This window comes from Electrona antarctica, assembly GCF_951216825.1.
Source record: "Electrona antarctica genome assembly, chromosome: 20".
In the NCBI taxonomy this organism is placed as follows: Eukaryota; Metazoa; Chordata; class Actinopteri; order Myctophiformes; family Myctophidae; genus Electrona; species Electrona antarctica.
Window position 1 is genome coordinate 40,214,331 of NC_136801.1, and position 18,006 is coordinate 40,232,336.

At 43.9% G+C, this 18,006-nt stretch overlaps 1 protein-coding gene across 1 annotated transcript in view; it reads right to left on the reverse strand.

Moving 5' to 3' along the window:
* Window positions 1-1,649: 1,649 nt before the first annotated feature.
* Window positions 1,650-18,006, reverse strand: part of LOC306913333 (V-set and transmembrane domain-containing protein 2A-like) — a gene marked incomplete at both ends in the record, with an annotated part of 78,548 nt that continues 62,191 nt past the window's right edge. Inside the window, one exon of the mRNA XM_079489920.1 lies at window positions 1,650-1,744. Coding sequence (XP_079346046.1) covers window positions 1,650-1,744 — 95 coding nt within the window. The remainder of the gene's footprint in view (window positions 1,745-18,006) is intronic.

The window sequence follows — 18,006 nt, forward strand, 5'->3', positions numbered from 1 at the left end:
CTCGTCCACATCTTTACACGCAGACGGAGGAGAACACTGAGATATGCTATCACCACCAGCATTAATTAATCCCTCGATAGCGTATTGCCAAGGTTTTATCGCGCGTAACACTTACTTTGAAGAGCCAAATATCCGTAATCGCATGTTACAATGACAAAAGTATGTGTGTGGTGTCTTGACCGGTTGTTGTTGTCTCGGTCGGTGGTGGAAAATCCCGACCGCGAGTATCACAGCGCCTGCTACAGAGGGACCTGTCTTCCCCAGAAACGGCCCCTCAATGTCGTTTCTGAGATAGAGGGCTTTGAATGCAGCCTATACAATGCAAGTGGATGCGCGCGCATCTTCAAAATGGCTGCGGCCACTATCCCACTTTGAGTGTTATGCTAACGAACGGTTTCTGATGATTCGATCAGATAAAAACATGGATTAAAGAATATAAACCCTGGGAAACGGTAGCCTCGGTCCCAGGCTTACTTATGTGCGAAAAGAAAAGCCTGGTCACAACGTAAGGCAGAGAAGCTATCGGCGGATGTATCCTCCGGAACATCCGTCAGCTGTATTTCCCCCGGATACAATATTTTCCCGACCAATCACAACACTTGTTTCATTTGCGGAGAATGTAAACTGATTTGTAAAGCATCAACGTAATTTCCTTGGGCGATACCGCAACTTCCGATGATAGTCTTTTCAGCGTAGGTCTTGCCCAGGGTGGGGAAACGGAGGTTCCGGGTTTGGCAGGCTAGGGTACTAATTTAACCCTACGGTTTCGCCGGGTTTGGCGTACTCTGTGTTAACCCATTTAGCGCTATCATTTATTAAAAAATTAGAACCTAATTCATGCCAGCATTTTTTGCAGTCGAGCTCTTATTTTGAAAAGCCACATTTTCAGTCGACCGGAAGTGGATTATCCGAGCAAGCTAGACGGAGCCGAGACAGCCTTGGTTTACATGATCGATCTATGCCGGTGCAAAGTGTTAAGGACCATTAGACATACACTTTTAACACAACGCGTGCGAGCGATTACCGCCGCCTGATTACCTCTGACGCTACGCTGATAGCATTGGACGACCAACCTTTTCCAAGACCGACAGCAAATGCTCTCTTATAGCGAGAAGAACACAGCATACCTCAAAAGAAAGCTTAATTTGTCCACTCCAATTTAAAAAAATGATTTTACCATCTTTCATTCTGGAGATTTTTACCTTATGTAACACCTGCTTTTGTAGTAACGTGCTCTTCTTGAACAGAAAGCCGAGTTAAGGACCATTTTATGTCAGACGTTGACAGGCAGTTATAAAAATGAACACAAAAAATATCCTATACATACTACCGGTATACACCGAATGAAAGCCTTATGTCTACTTTTTTTTTTTAAATTATGTTTTTATTTTGGTCATTGTGTACAAGCATAATGAACAACTTTACATCATGTGGTCAAGTGCATTACAATCGCTTGTGCTCGTTTCTCACAGGTATATTTCCCATGTTCTCAATGGTGACCAAAGTTACCTGAATGTCTACTTTTACGAGGAAAAAGTACACATTGATCCCATCTACCCTTCGTCGGTAATTGGCTTTTGTATGAGCTAAAGAATGAGCATAGGGACTGAGAGAACATATCGGGGCTACGTTACTACTGTTTTGTTTTTTTATGATGATGATGATGATGTTGACGGATTGTAGCAGACGCCAGGCGGGTCTGTGTCCATCATGGAGCAGGAAACTTGTCGGAACATGTTAGACACTGTATACACGACACACAAGAGAGCACAGGGAGAGCCTCCCCTGAAACAAACAGGAAGGGAGGAGGGAGAAACAGGAGGAGAGGTGGAGACTGGAAGCCGGAGAAAAGCCGATCGAATGTTATGCAGTGTGTTGACTGGAGTATACGCTCGCATGGGCGCCGCTATTGTGTGATATAGAGACTATTCTACACAATGCGCCCCTCCAGTCCTGTGACTGGAGTGTTGTGGTGACCGGAGTGTTGTAGTGACCGGAGTGTTGTGGGATGAATCTATTGTCCGGGTGTGTACAAAAGCGATTGAAAGTAATCAATAAAAACATGCGCTAAACGTAGATAGCCGTTGGGATTCGAACCACGTAGAAAACCGATTCCCGCAATCAATGCGTTAAATGCCATATTAAAATAAATCCATTTTTTAACCATAATGGCAGCGCTACACACCATCCAAGTTGGCTTTGTCTGATCAAGGTCTTTAAATGAATACATTTTGAAACGAAAGTTTAATGGGAAATTTTGTTCCAGGCCACTTGTCGGGGACACGACTGCGACGCTCTATTGTGGAGATGTATTAGACCTGATAGGTCTCTTGAAAGGATTGCAATCAGTCATATCATGTTTACTCCAACTCATGTGTCATGGCCTTACGAAAAAGTGTGGCTTTTGTCTCCATGAAATTGTGCCTGATTCGCTGAAAGGTGCAGAGCATTGTGCCTGATGTGGTGATATGGAGAAGGCGATGCTTTCTCTACCCGTGATCTGTATCCTGAAGCACTCTTGTTAAAATAATGTGAATGCATATAAAGATGTTGAATGTGTGCGTGCGTGTGTGTGTGTGTGTGTGTGTGTGTGCGTGCCTACAGTATGTGGGAGGGCTACATTCTTCCTTGTCAAGGCTAAGCCACTGTAGCTATTCCTTTTTTTCCATTTAAAAAAGTTTTTTTTTGTGGCTCCTGCCTTTATTTTATATTTTTATAGAGGGACAGACAGTATAGGCTGACATGAAATGGGGAGAGAGATGGGGGGATGACATGCAGGAAAGGCCGTCGGGATTGGGAGTCGAACCCGCGGCACACTGCCAGACTGGATTACCAGCCAAGGTGCCTGGACCGCTGAGCCACGGCCCAGGCCACTGTAGATATTTCAATTATTCCACTCCACATTAGCTAATTGACACAGGGGTGAAAAATGGGTTACAAAATCGTGGGATAAAACATTATTGAAGAATTACCCCACTCCAGCAGTATCACAACGTCCCATTCTAAAACGGGTAGTCCCAATACTTGATTCTGATTGGCTGGTTACCGTCACGTGACCGGTGTAAATGTCACCGATAACCCACACCTTCAATCACTTTATATTATTCGCAGCTGATTCCGTATCTCTGTAGCTTTACTGGGGAAGGGGAGCGCTTGATTGCCTTGCAAACCCATGCCGTGCGGGCGTCTAAGCGCCGCCCGGCTCATATGACTGTGAATGTGTGGCTCCAGGCGGCCCCGTAAAGACATCAAGCGCTATTCTCCCGTCACATAGCCTACTTGCAGCAAAACAAGGAAGTGATGTGGCTCGCTCTGGTGGCGCAAAGCGTAGCTACTTTTGTGAATTTAATAGTTTTATTAGGTTAATATTGCTATATGTTTGTAACCGTTTTAGAAAAGCAATAAGCCACTCGAGGCCCCAGCTTACCGGGTATTTTACAATGGCTGGGAGGGTAGAAGACCCTCCGCTCCGCGTCGGGTCTGCCTACGCCCCCAGCCATTGTAAAATACCCGGTAACCTGAGACCTCTCGTGGCTTATTGCTTTAGTAAAACATCCCAAACCTCTGGTTAATGACACAGACATATTTAGTACTTTCCATCATTTATCAAGTAATAAAACATTATACAGTATACCATGATAAGCACTGCAGAGGGAAATGTCAATAGAGGGTGTTTTTTGCCGGGGGAATTCTTCAAAAAATAATGGCGCTATAGAGTGCCAGCAGCTGAGGGAGATTTTACTCATCTGAAATGCCCCGCCTTCCATTTCCCCCCAAAACCGGGAGGCATAATCTTACCTCACGCTACCTCGTCTTATGTCTCTGTAGAAGCGTATATTAAAGCAATAAGCCACAAGAGGTCTCAGGTTACCGTGGATTTTACAATGGCTGAGGTGTAGGTATAGGTGTAGGTATAGACCTGACACGTAGCGGAGGATCTTCTACCCTCTCAGCCATTGTAATATCCACGGTAAACTGGGACCTCGCGTGGCTTATTGCTTTTCTAAAACGGTTACAAACCGGAATATAGCAATAACCCAATAAAACTATTCAATTCACAAAAGTAGCTACGCTTTGCGCCCACCAGAGCGAGCCACACACTTCCTTGTTTTGCTCGGCAAGTAGGCTATGTGCTTACACACCCGCACGGCCAGCGTGTGTAAGGCAATCAAGTGCTCCCCTTCCCTATAGTTCAGCTGGGAATGATATAAAGTGATTGAAGGTGTGGATTATCGGTGAGATTTACAACGGTCACGTGACGGTAACCAGCCAATCAGAATCAAGTATTGGGACTAACCGTTTTATAATTCCAAACGAGATGCTTCCTGAAGTCAAAAATGAAGACCCCCACAAACGGCCTGTTCAGGAAGGGAGGAAATGGGGGGGGGGGGGGGGGGGGGGGGGTAGTGTGTACCTCCACATGTGGAGACCCTTCACTGTCAGGTGAAAAGAAGATGGTGTGACGACCCGGGTATCGGTACCCTCCCAATTACTTATTGTGGGGGTTAGCGGAGATGGAGTACTCTTAGAGAGCCGGGGATTGGGACTTTACTAAATTGGGACTTGAAGGGGAGAAAGGCTTTGTTTGTTTTTTGTCTGGGAGAGACATGTGTTTCTCAACAACATAGTCTTTTGATTATTTGTCTGCCCTGAGATCTATATATTATTGAAAATTGCAATACAAATATTTTGAAAATTAGTAAAATGTACCAAAAGTAGAAAGTACTCGTTATACTAGTACAGTAGGTACTAATTATGCAGAATGTCCCATTCATGTTTTCAAATTAATACAAAAGTAGAGTGGCTAAATTCAACTTGTACATCAAGCTGCCTCATGCCAGGGACAAATTAGCCATTGGGCCAGTGGGGCCGTGGCTCAGGGGCCCTTGGTTCTCAGGGGCCCTTCGGGGAAATTAGACCGTGAGGTACTAGGTTTGACACCATGAAAAGGGCTCCTGGGGCCCTTTATTGGCTGTTGATTTTGTTCAATTTAGGTTAAAAAGATGATAAAAACACGGAAAAACACGAAAATGTCGCGCACACGCGCGCTATGGGGGCCCTGCAAATATTACCGGCCCAGGGGCCCTCATGGGGGTTAATCCGTCCCTGCCTCATGCTCAAGGTAAACTTTATTGTCCACAAGGGAAATTTGTTTTGGGCTTTCACCCCAGCTACAGCCACACATAAAACATCAATGACAAACAAAATACATTACAGAGGAAGACACAACATTACACAATTGCACACATGATGTGGATAATCTAGCCTCACACAGTTACTGCTGTTTCAGAGCCTCGTTCAACATCTTAGTTGATGCTGGTACAAACGATTTCTTAAATCTGATGTACTTCCACTTTGGTTCTTTGTATATCTTCTCCCAGAGGGCAGAAGTACAAACTCGCCATTTAAAACATGGGTAACATCACTGACGATTCTTTGAGCCTGTTTTAATGTAGCCTGCTCATAAATAGACTGCAGAGAGGGGAGTTGTCTTACCCCTATGATCTTCCCTGCAGTCTGCACCAATCTGAACAATTTGGACCATGCTACAGAAACAGGAGGTATATGCTCCCGCCCATATATGGGCCTCATGGCTCTGCATGCAAGGCTTACTCAGGCTTCCTGACAGCACTCAAGACGCGTTGTATGCACTTCTCATCATTCCTGCTATGAGGTGCTCTTCAACGTTGTACCAGGGAGGGGATCCAATTATGGTATCCAGGGAGCCAGGAAGGCCCCTTGTGGAAGCAGAGATAGATAACATAGTAATTAGGGGTGAAGGCACACACGTATAAGATTAGAGAAATGGGCCCTTGAGAAAAGAAGGAAACGGGGTGTGTGTGTGTGTGTGTGTGTGTGTGTGTGTGTGTGTGTGTGTGTGTGTGTGTGTGTGTGTGTGTGTGTGTGTGTGTGTGTGTGTGTGCGCGCGCACGTGCGCGCGCACGTGCATGTGCACGTGTGTGTGAGATAGAGAGAGAGGGAGAGCCGTGCTGCATGCTCACTCTGCAATTCCATCCATCAGTCTGATTACATATCAATCCAGCTCATTCTTCTTTATCATTAACCTTGACAATCGCCACCTAAAGACCACCATCTGCTAATTTGTAAGAAAACCCACACGTGTGTGTATGACTGTATATATTAATCACATGACACACACACACACACACACACACACACACGCAATCTTCAGTAGTAATGAGATAGAAATGTGCAGCTTCGCTCGCCTACCTCGGTTGATGACGCCGCTGTAAGCTGCTCTATGCGTGCTAATGGACTAGTCCATTATGATTAGTGGATGGAGGTGGCAGGCCTGCTGCCCCGTCCGACATTCTTCATTTGCACGCGCCTGTGACCCGCGCCGGTGGAATTTCAGATGAATCAATCGCTCACAAATGGCTGTTTAATTGGAGACAGATTGATAACACAGAAAACACAGTCCTTCTTTACACCTTTTATCCTGCAATTAGAGTCTTTAAAGATGGAGTGCCGTGATTTTTTTCCACCCTAAAACATGATCATCAGGTATTATTATAATATTCCAAAAAGTGTACAGTATTTGTTAAAATCATGCTTTTATGTGGACTCGCCCACCAGTTAATTAAGTATGCCTGGTTTGCCTGGTGGGTGGTGATGGGTGGTGATCCACCTGAACTGAAGCCGCACCCACAGCTGTAGTTGTATGATAAAGGGGGAGGGGTTAGGGGAGGGGCTGATAAAATAATGATGAAATAAACAGAAATATAGTGACATGTGATATATTTCTGTTTATTTCATTGGCCCGTTTGTCTGTCAAGGGTTCAGCCTCCAGGAAGAAACCCTAAATACAAAGTTAATACACCATTACACATAAAACCGACTCCAGGGTGTCTAATGAAGTACTGTCACCTCATAGACACATGAAAATCTGGGAAAATACAAAAATTGTGGCACTCCATCTTTAAAGGGACTACACCATGCATTTCAAATTTCCGCATGTGTTGTGATTTTTGGGGCTCCCCCGTCTTCTATCCCCACAAATTACAGTTCTCAATTTTAGCCCCGACCCTACCCTACCCATCCCAATGTTTTCGGGTAGGCTAGGGCCCAAAATGCACACTAATTAGTCGGGCCGGGCCGAGCCTCGGGTTCTGTGAGTCAGGCAGCAGAGAACAGGCACATATCTCTGTCTGTAAGTGTCTGTATCTCTGTCTGCACCTCGGCATTGAAGCCTAACCAATCAACCAAGGATAATCGGTGACTTTATAAAACTGCTTCCACTATAGCGGCCAGGTTGTTGAGATGACGTCCCAAGCATAACTTTGGTATACACGGTAATTTTGTCTCCAAGCCAGCTGCGTGCCGGCTGAGCTCCGCTCCTTGAAAAGGCTTTGCTTGTGACAGTTTAAGTTAATTTAAAAGACAGAATTTTGTCTCCAAGCCAGCTGCTTGCCGGCTGAGCTCCGCTCCTTGAAAAGGCTTTGCTTGTGAAAGTTTGAGTTAATTTAAAAGACGGAACGCAGTCTCACAAGTTTTTTATAAGTTATATAGATCCAGGAAAAGTAGCCTATATATTCAAAGTGGAACAAACCTGGATATTTTGACTTAAGGGGGACAGTATCAACAACATCGACATAATAATATTAAGCACTACCAAACCATTTACAGATGATCAGCTCGTCTGGTAAGATACAATTATTTACATAATGAATTGCATTTTTATAGCGCTTTTCCAAGTGCTCAAAGCGCTTTACAATGGTTCATTCATTCATACATTGGGAGGTGAAGCGGCAAACAGTCGACGCCAGCGTCCTCACTTCCCACATTCACACACCAATGGTGGCAAGCTTACACCGACCGACTCATTGGAGGCAATGTAGGGTACAGTGTCTTGCCCAAGGACACTTCGACATGTGGACAGGAGGAGCCGGGATTTGATCCGCTGACCCAGGGATCATTGGACGACCTGCTCTACCTCCTGAGCCACAGCCGCCCACATGCTTTCTAGTTGATGAAGTGTCCGTGTGCACGGTGTGCAGCTGCATTTACATTGGAATAGTTTTACAGCCCTATAGCGCTCGGCTCGAGCCTGATTTGCATTGCATGGTGGTGTCTGTCTGTCCCGTCACGTACAGGAACATAACAGGTCTGAAAGCCCAGAATAGACTACAAGCCTGATGAACACGTCTTCCTCTTCTTTTCTGCTGCTGTGTTCGATGTCGCGGCGGGGTGATCCACCGCTTAAGGACGGAATATAAATCACTCAGGCGGCAGCAGCAACCAAGAATGTCAGGGAGTGAGAGAGAATGAGAGATGTATGACAACAGGGATTTAACTTTAGGTCTATTTTAGCCTATTTTGTGCAGAACTTAGTCTTATGAACGACTGAACATTTCACCAACTATTTTATTATATGTCCGTTCTTTCACTGGCTATAATTTGAGCCACGATGTTTCTTTTGCGTTTTATTGGGCTTTCCGGCTTAAAATGATGATGATTGTTAGGGTTGGGCCGAGCCTCGGGCCAGCCCAGTTTGGGTATGGTAGTGCCGAGCCGTAATTTCCAGGCCCGATGAGAACTCTACCACAAATACCCAACTTTGGACAATGAGGTTTTCTCTTTATATCTGTGTTTTTATGGTCTCACAACGGGTCAACTGATTAACTGAGACCTGTGATGTCACAGGTCTATCCCTACTTTGTATAATCCCTCTCCCTCTTCAGTTGCAGATTTGCATTTCATCTTTGGAGACTGTGGGAGGGGAGGGGGGATGGGCCTTATTATAATGAGTCAAAGATGTGGGCGGGGAATAGCTGGAACGAGGGTGGGGCAGAGAAAATAATTTGCACAAACTGGCCAAATATAGCGCCACTTGCCAAATCAGGACAATGTGGTATTGCAGCTGAAAGAGCTTTATAAGGCAGAGAGAAATGACTTGGACTGGGTATATCTGAGTAGTGATTTAGAATCAAATCTTTAGAAAAAAAACATTTGAGGGACATAATGATGATAAATGCATGGTGTAGATAAGTTAAAGTCTGCCTTCAACAGGCAAGAAGGTTCGTAGTTTACAGCTTATTTATTCATACTGTATGTGGCACAGTTATGATTTTCTACTTCCATTGGCAATTTTTGACATTTCACATTAGCAGACAAAACAATGGAGAAAATCTATATATATATATACTGTTCTAATCTCCATTTCTTGCCATTTCATTTATTTTTCATTCCCATCTCTTTTCACAATGGGTGACATCACTAACATTAGCCTAGATACATTCAAACACAAAGAAGGCTGTGATTTTGGCCTGGGCCATGGCTCAGTGGTCCAGGCACCTTGGCTGGTAATCCAGTCTGGCAGTGTGCCGCGGGTTCGACTCCCGATCCCGACGGCCTTTACTGCATGTCTTCCCCCCATCTCACTCCCCATTTCCTGTCAGCCTACTGTCTGTCCCTCCATAAAAAAAATAAAGGCGAAAGCCACAACAAAAACATTAAAAAAAAAAGAAGGCTGTGATTTTGTCTCCGTGCGGTGATCAACAGATCAATCGGAAACCATTTTATTTCACATGGATCAACCTGCAGAAGAAATGCATGCAGTCGTTGTGGACCATGAGTGCATGTCAGGCTGTGAGGAACAGCCACGCTGCAGCCCATTACTTGCCAACTTCATTTAGTGCTCCACGGCCTTCATAATTATGCATACGTGCTCTCTAGTCTCTATCTCCCCAGCTCACGCTCTCTGCCTCATGATGACACGTGGTGGAAGAAAGTACCCAAATGTTGTACTTAAGTAAAAGTATAAATACTGCAATGTAGAGGTACTCCGTTACAAGTAGAAATCCCGTATTCAAAATGTACAAGTCACATGTCAAGTAAAATTACAAAAGTAGCTGCATCAAATGTCCGTGCCCCGGCGTTGGCCCGTTCGTTCCTGAGTTGATCATCGCGGCGAGTAAACTGTGTTTTTATTTATGTGTACTATAGGGTTGGTGTTGTTGATAGCACTGTGGTGATTCACTGCTATCTCTCGGGAACAGCAGAGCCTGGCCCGGGCCCCTGCAGTCGGATCATATCACACATCATACATATACGACCGTGTGACATTTCCAGTCAACCCAGCCTTGGACAAAAAAGCAGCTTAGTGGCATTCTGAAAGAACCAAATGAGATCTGGCAACGTGTTGGATGAACACAATAGCCACAGGTACATGTCGTGAATAAATGCCATGTCAATCAGATATCCAGCTTTTTTTTCCTCTTCTTTTGTGTCCTTGAATTTATTCAAGTGCAATATCATAGAAAGGAACATGCAGTCCCCTATGCATTTGTCTCAAAACAAGGTTACTTTATTGTCAATGTTTTCAATGTAATATTATAAGGGAGAAAGTTGGTAGAGAGTGCAGAAGTATATCCAGCTTTTTTTGTCTTTTCTTTGTGCAATATCAATATCACAGTGCAAACAACATGCAGTAGCCTATGTATTTGTCTCAAAACAAGGTTACTTTATTGTCAATGTGTCAATGTAAGGGAGAAACAATGATCTAACTGCACTTCACGTTGGTAGAGAGTGCAGAAGTAGGTGAAGCCTTATGGAATTGAAAATACACCCATAAGTGTTGAAGTGGTGGTCTTCTTTTAAGCAGCTGGCTGATATGGTCATGTCGCAGTGCAAAAATAGCCGATCTACAAGCTTGCAATGCATTGTTGTATCCGCGATGCATTGCAAGCTTGTATCCTGCTATTGTTGTCGTTTTGTCGTATGCAGTATATACATCAGGCTTAATTTTGGTTGCCACTGCTGCTGCAGTTTCAGACACACAATGCCCTCCTCTTCCTCTTAATCCACTTCTGATGTGGTATATGCTTGGTTGTGGTGCTGTTGCTGCCAGCAACTCCGCCAACTAGCCCTCCACAGAGCCAGCTGGCGCACACAGCCAGCCATAGTCGCTAGACTCGCTACAATGAAAACACTAAACAACACATTTGGGTTGCTAATTAGATTAGTTAAGCTTCTCACATCATCCGTTCAAATCCACAAGGGAACTGTTAGGCCCCATTTACACTGGCAGACAAATCTAGCCTGAATCAGATCTGTGCCACATCAAGATTGAAATCCGATTGGTTTAAATGGTCACATGACTCATTTAGACAAATCAGATTCCAATCTGGATGTGGCTCAGATCTGATTCAGGCTGGATTTGGCTGCCAGTGTAAATGGGGCCTTAGATTCCTTTACATCAAAACGGCGTTAGCTAAAATAAATCACAATTCCATAATATGTTTGATGTAAACATTATTTGTTACTAAACTTCTTCTGTCCCCTCTCTTTTATTTTTGTCACATAATCGTGTTGTAGAAATCAACGCTGTCTCACCCCCAAAAGGCAGAGTGTATAACTTCTTCTTGAGACAAATGCAAGAGAACGTCAAACTGTGACTTGGGTGGGGGGTGTAATAATAAAGCAATAAGCCACAAGAGCTCTCAGGTTACCGTGGATTTTACCATGGCTGAGAGGTGTAGTGAGACCCGACGTGTTACAAACATAGCAATATTAACCTCATACAACTATTACATTCACAAAAGTAGCTACGCTTTGCGCCACCAGAGCGAGCCACACACTTCCTTGTTTTGCTCAAGGACTGTCTAAAGAGGACGAGACGCGAAGACCGTACGGACGACGCCATGTTGCTCCATGGTGCTCCATGGAAGGAAAGAAACATGCGCAGTTGAGACCAAGGAAGCTGAACGCGGAAGTGTTGGCTGCATATAGCCCATTGCGCATGTTTCTTTCCTTCCATGGAGCACCATGGAGCAACATGGCGTCACCCGTACGGTCTTCGCGTCTCGTCCTCTTTAGACAGTCCTTGGTTTTGCTCGGCAAGTAGACTATGTGACGGGAGAATAGCGCTTGATGTCATTACGGGGCTGCCTGGAGCCACACATTCACAGTCATATGAGTGCGGGCGCGCACGGCCAGCGTGTGTAAGGCAATCAAGCGCTCCCCTTCCCCAGTACAGCTACAAGGCTGCATGATCAGCCGGGAATGATACAAAGTGATTGAAGGTGCATGGATTATCGGTGAAATTTACAGCGGTCACGTGACGGTAACCAGCCAATCAGAATCAAGTATTGGGGACTAACCGTTTTAGAAGGGGAACATTACTCACAATACGACTCACTTCAGGGGAAAGGCTCGCTCAACTCAAGAACAGTTTGGAAAAGTTCAGGCATCTACTGGATGCACATTCAGATAATACATTTAAAGGAATGTACAATCCGCACTCTCTGTAGTAGTCTTAAGAGTCTACTTGCTTAATAATGGCCAGGTGCCTGGCTATATAAACTGCAGTTCATCAAGCATGAGGCCACTATTACCTTCCCACCTAAGATTTAACATTTCCTCTAGCGAATCTCTGTTTGCAAGCCCTCTCAAGTGAAAGTTAATTAAGTTGTTTTATCTGTCCCATGCAAATTGCAATGCAATAAGAAGTGATTAGCCCCGCAGTCCAGGAAGACGTTTTATTGGATTAGTCTTTGAATTCACAGTCCAGTGCCTTCTTTGTTTAATCCCCCCCGATAAACACTTGAACTCTGAATGCATCGCCGTGTTGTGTTGTACTCCCACTTGTGTGCGTGCCACAACTCACAGCATCCAAAACTGAGTTTCCAAACTAAAATAAACCTGGCGTTCATCTCTAAACAAAACCTTGCTAGTGAAGTGTATTGCCCGTTGCACACACAAGTCTCAAACGTGAAAATCTAGGACACAATGTTTCACAGCATGCATGCCTTAATGCTCATATTTCTTATATAATAATGGCGGTATATTATACTATTTTAATTCATCCATCTCAAGAGTCTTTACAAAAAACATCAGGTTACAACCTAAAAAAAGAAGAAAATTACTACACATTTTGAGGTTGTCGATCTGCTATTTTCACTATTCTACTTGAATCTTTTTTGAAAATATTCAAATGTTTTGTTTTTGTTTTTTGAGGGGCGCCAGCCCCTCCTATACACAGGTTTAATGTTTGTCTTTAGTTCAATGTTTGTTTTGTAAACGCATTGGCGATGAAGGGAAATGAAGGAAGATTTACTCATAATTGTCATTTATGTCATATTGTCTCTTTATTGTTAATGGCGTTTAATGTTTGTGTTTGCACCGTTTGTTCAGCTAATCAACATGAGTTATTAGAGCCCCTCACTTCACACAGGTGTTGCCATGATTATGACGATTATATAAAAAATATTGCAATTATCTAAAATAATTGTGATTACGCAGGTATGTAATAATGGTGACAGGCCTATAGGTGGACTGCAACCCTGTTGGGCCGTATAGACAAATCCACAGAGCCTTGCCCTTTAGGCCAGGTGTAGGCAATCAATGCTGAGGTGTCAATCTGCACTTAATGTGACACCTCAGCTATGGCTGCGTCCAGGGCACCCCTCCGTGGATTTGTCCATAGCTGCACACTCCAACCCTTTAATAAATTGAGGTTAGCTGTTCTTAGAGTGTCTTTCTGTGCTTTTCCGTATGAAACCTAAGGGGAACCTAAAATACTTCAACAATAAACTGAAATACCCGAGCGGCAAATACGTTTTGTTGCTTGTTGTTTGAACCATTTCCCCCCCACTGTCTTTGTTGTCTTCCCATAAATGGAATGTTTTTGCACCAAAACTGCCCACAGTATCATAATGCCCCCCCCCCCCCCCCCCCCCCATGTGAGGAAGCAGCCTTTCAGCAACAAAGTAATTTATGCAGACACAGCTTATTGCATGCCCCTTGCTAAGAAATGTGATTTCCCTTTTCAAGCAGTGTGCATACATTAGAAAATGGCTGGTTTGTGTAATCATTGTGAACAATACAGTGCTGTAAGGTTTGTGAGTTGGTCATGCTCCCTCAGGATTGGGTTAAGGCAGTGGTTCTCAGCCACACTCCTCGTCGCTCTAATTAATTAGTCTCATGTCGTGCAGCTGCGTCTAGATTCTCCCGGCGGATGCCATAGAAAGCATAGGTGGACCCCAGGCTGAGGCAACATAGACACGCTCCCTTTTGCATGCACATTAATGCCACTGGGAAACGTTGGTACTTTCAACGACCTCTTTCTCCAGAGAGAAACATGGCTGTCTTTGATGAGGCAACAATATTGAGCTTATTTGTTATTTCTTTGCTACACTAACATTTTGGATCTAAAAAACATTGCATGGATGCACCTGGGACGTATCCTCAGTGATGTATCCTGAGGTTTGTGATCAAGTCAGTGATCAAGTCCCGACTTACGTCCCAGTAGCTACCCTCAATCAGTCCCAATAGGGAAAAACCAGGGGCACACAATCCGTTGGAACTACTCCAGAACTACTCTGCCAGGGCTGGGAGGTACACTTCTGGCGCACACAAAAGGACCGTGACATTTACCGTTGTCACAGAACTTGAATTGCTTCAGATTCCTCATAAATCAACTGAGCACCACAGAAAACCTATAGGCTAGCATAGCAGAATCATCCAAATCGTCCCATTAGTTGCTGAGTTATGCCATTCACTACACCAATTGTTTTCATCAGATGTCAGATATATGGGCCGAAAACCAGCCGTAATCAGCTGCCATATTTTGACATTGCTATCATATCATTTCATAAACTGACATGTAGCAATACAGACATCACATTGTCCCTTTTTATGCAGGTACCGATATCCAAACTTTTTTTTTTTTTAATTTACCCAGGGTAGTAGATGAGCACAAGTGCTCATTTTCAGCAACGCCCTGCACATAGAAACACACACACAAACACACATTAAAACCTGAGAGCTAACCAGTACAACCACAGTCTTATACTGTTGGCCACTAAGCAGCTCCAGGGGGAGCAGTTGGGGGTACAGTGCCTTGCTCAAGGGCACTTCAGCGGTGTTGGGTGAGTGATGACAATCACTTCCCCACCCATATTTGTCCTGCCCGCCCGGGGAATCGAACCGGCAACCTTTCGGCAACAAGGGCGCTCCTCTAACCCTTAGGCCACCGTTGCCCCTAGAACGAGGTGCCTTTTAGCCTATATCCATGGACTATAACAGGAGGTGGTGCAACATGCAGGTCTTCATAGTACCTATGCTTCTGTTTGCTTTACCACAAAGCAGTGATTCTCCCATGCCTTGAGAAATGTACACAAATGCAATTTTAATATGCATAGTGCATGGAAATACTGTAAATTCACGTTAGTAGTATGGTAGTATAGTGAGATCAAAGCTCCCCTGGGATACTGGTGGTGGCTTTCATTTGGTCTACTTCACACGCTGAGCTTTGCACATACAGCATACAGCATACAGCAGTCTCTGGTAAAGGCAGACTGCCGAAGCAGTGTAATTCCATGTTAATCAGTGTGTACTGTCTGTCTGTTATCTCAACCACGCCCCTTTACCGTTTCAATGCTTTGTTTGCACAAATCTCAATGGAAAGTGTTTACCTTTGTGGTGGTGATGGACATGCAAATAATAGACTGTATAGTCCAGTTAAGGTCAGACATGAAATGGACCTGCCAGTTTACAAATACTCGCTATGTGCCTTGAGCAAGTTCAACGAGGTTCAAATTGAACAAAGCGTGCTTCAGCAGGGTTCAAAACTGTACAACGTTAGGATAAAACTGTACAATGAGCGGCCAGTGCTCTACCGACTGAGCTACCCGGACATAACATTTGATAATAAAGATTATAATCTACTCCTTAAAGAATCGCGCTTAATAAATACAATTCCTGGGTGACACGGCCCCTCAGACTGTGACAGCTAGCCCCAGTCTGAGTTTGAATGACGCTACAGAGATCTGCAGGGTGCTACATTTGCTGCTCAGGGCAGCCCAGCAAAATTTGCTACGGAGAGTGACAGTCATTTAACCCATTTAGGCCTGAAAAAAATGTCTTCTAAATCCTGACAGTTTTCTGAAATACCTATGTTTCTATAGGCCTATATATCACTCAATATTTCATGTCAAGGACCCCAAAAAGGATCTGTAATTGGCCTCCGAGACCCCCATCTGAAAATATGTTGTTCCAGGGACCCTCCAGAAGCAAAGATTTGAGTTAAAAACATTCGTTCTGAAAAAATATATTCCGAATTTGAGGCACATTTTCACGATTTTTCAAAAATAGCAGACCTACAAGCTCGTAGGGCGCCACTCGGTGGCGCGCTATGAGCTTGTAGATCTGCTATTTTTAAAACACCAAAAGGGGTTCCCGCCCAAAATGGGTTAATGGCTGTCACTCTCCGAGCGTGATTTGCATGATGTTGATTGATGGATGTCACACTGAATTTCTACTCTTTGACGTGCCATTACTTATGACATGTAGCTATATCCAGTCACTGTGTCTACATCCCAAACACTTACTAACATGTACAGTAACTATATACAAGCTTACATTTACTCAGTATTTTGGCAAATAGTGTACTTTTACTCCACTGTGATTATTTGAAATGCGTTTCAAATAATAGGTGTTGTGCTCTGAAAAGATCAGATCTACAAGCTCGCAACGTGTTGCAGCGCAGTGTTGTGAGCTTGTAGATCGGCAACCAAGTGTAAAATCATTATAATGCCTTCAAGGCCTGTCAAAATACATAGCCTAGTCGACTAAAATCTTGATATTTAGACAACTAAAACTAAAACAGTTCAGATGATTAAAATATGATTAAAACTAAATTAAATGTTAATCAAAAGAATATCAATAAAACTAAATCAAAATGTGCTGTCAACATTAACACTGGTAGGTTGGCAGTAAACGTGACAGTATTGCCAAACTCTGTTTAACTTACAGAATTGCTAACTTTGACCCACACGATCTGCAGTGTGGGATTTATAGGTCTGTGTGGGACTGCATTAGCCTGCATCAGCCACACTTCACTATATTAGTATCGCAACGCGAGGCTAGGACTGCATGGGCTTGTAAACACGAGATGAGACAGTAAATTCATTCTCCGTGAAACCATCAAGTGATTCAGTTGCTCCTGAGCTGAAAAAGAAGTTCAGCGAAAAGAGGGCATGCATCCTTGACAGCAAGCTTCGTTAAAAACTCTGGATGAAATCAATATTGACCTTACAAATTCCTACCAGTTGTGTCTTTTCTTTTTCTTTTTACATGGCTTTAGAAGATTATGCCATATCGTGGCCAAGTCTATGGACTTTAATGTTATTTTTAGAAGGCACGTCCCACTGGGAGGAGACCCCAGGGCAGACCAAGGCGCAGTTGGAGGAATCACACCTACTCACTGGCCTTGGAACGTCTCGGGATCTCTGTGCAATAAACGTTGTTTTGACCAGAAATGCCCCCTGGGACGGGAATTTGGAGTCCAAAGCGACTGAAAGCGTGCATGCGCGCACATGTGTGTGCACATGCAATCAAGATGGCGCAGTCCAGTCTCATGGCTAACAACAGATAGCCATCCGAAGCTAATGTGAGTAGCCTTTCCCTAGGTGGGATCAAACACATTTATACAACATTTATACGAAATAACGTAGCCTATACGTATTTTGGCGGTGTTGCTTTCCGACAATGAACGTAGACTATACGTTTCCTTGGCGGGGATTGTGTTAATACCCTTACGCTTCCATATAGATAATGCCTCATCTAATAAAGAAGGAATGCTTTCTAATCAAATGGCTGGCACATGCACACAGTTGGAGGGATTCTCATGTCCACGTAGCACTGTCAGACTGGGATTCAAGCCTGTCTTACCATGCAGTGGTGGAAAAAAGTACCAAGTAAAAGTATCAATACTGCAATAGAAATACTCTGTTACATTAAAAACTTCAGTAAAAAAAAGTATCGGTATCAAAATGTAGGCCACTTGGAAGTACTGGAAGTAGAAAGTATTAATTATGCAGAAAGAATGTCCCATTTCACAAGTTTTCAAATGAAAGTATGAAATTAATCATTCTTTTGAAAATAGTGGATCACAAGCTGAGCTTGTGAACTTGTATTTGCTTTAGAGATGTGTAGTTGAGAAGAAGTAAAAGTACTGAGTAAATGTACTTGCTACACCACTGG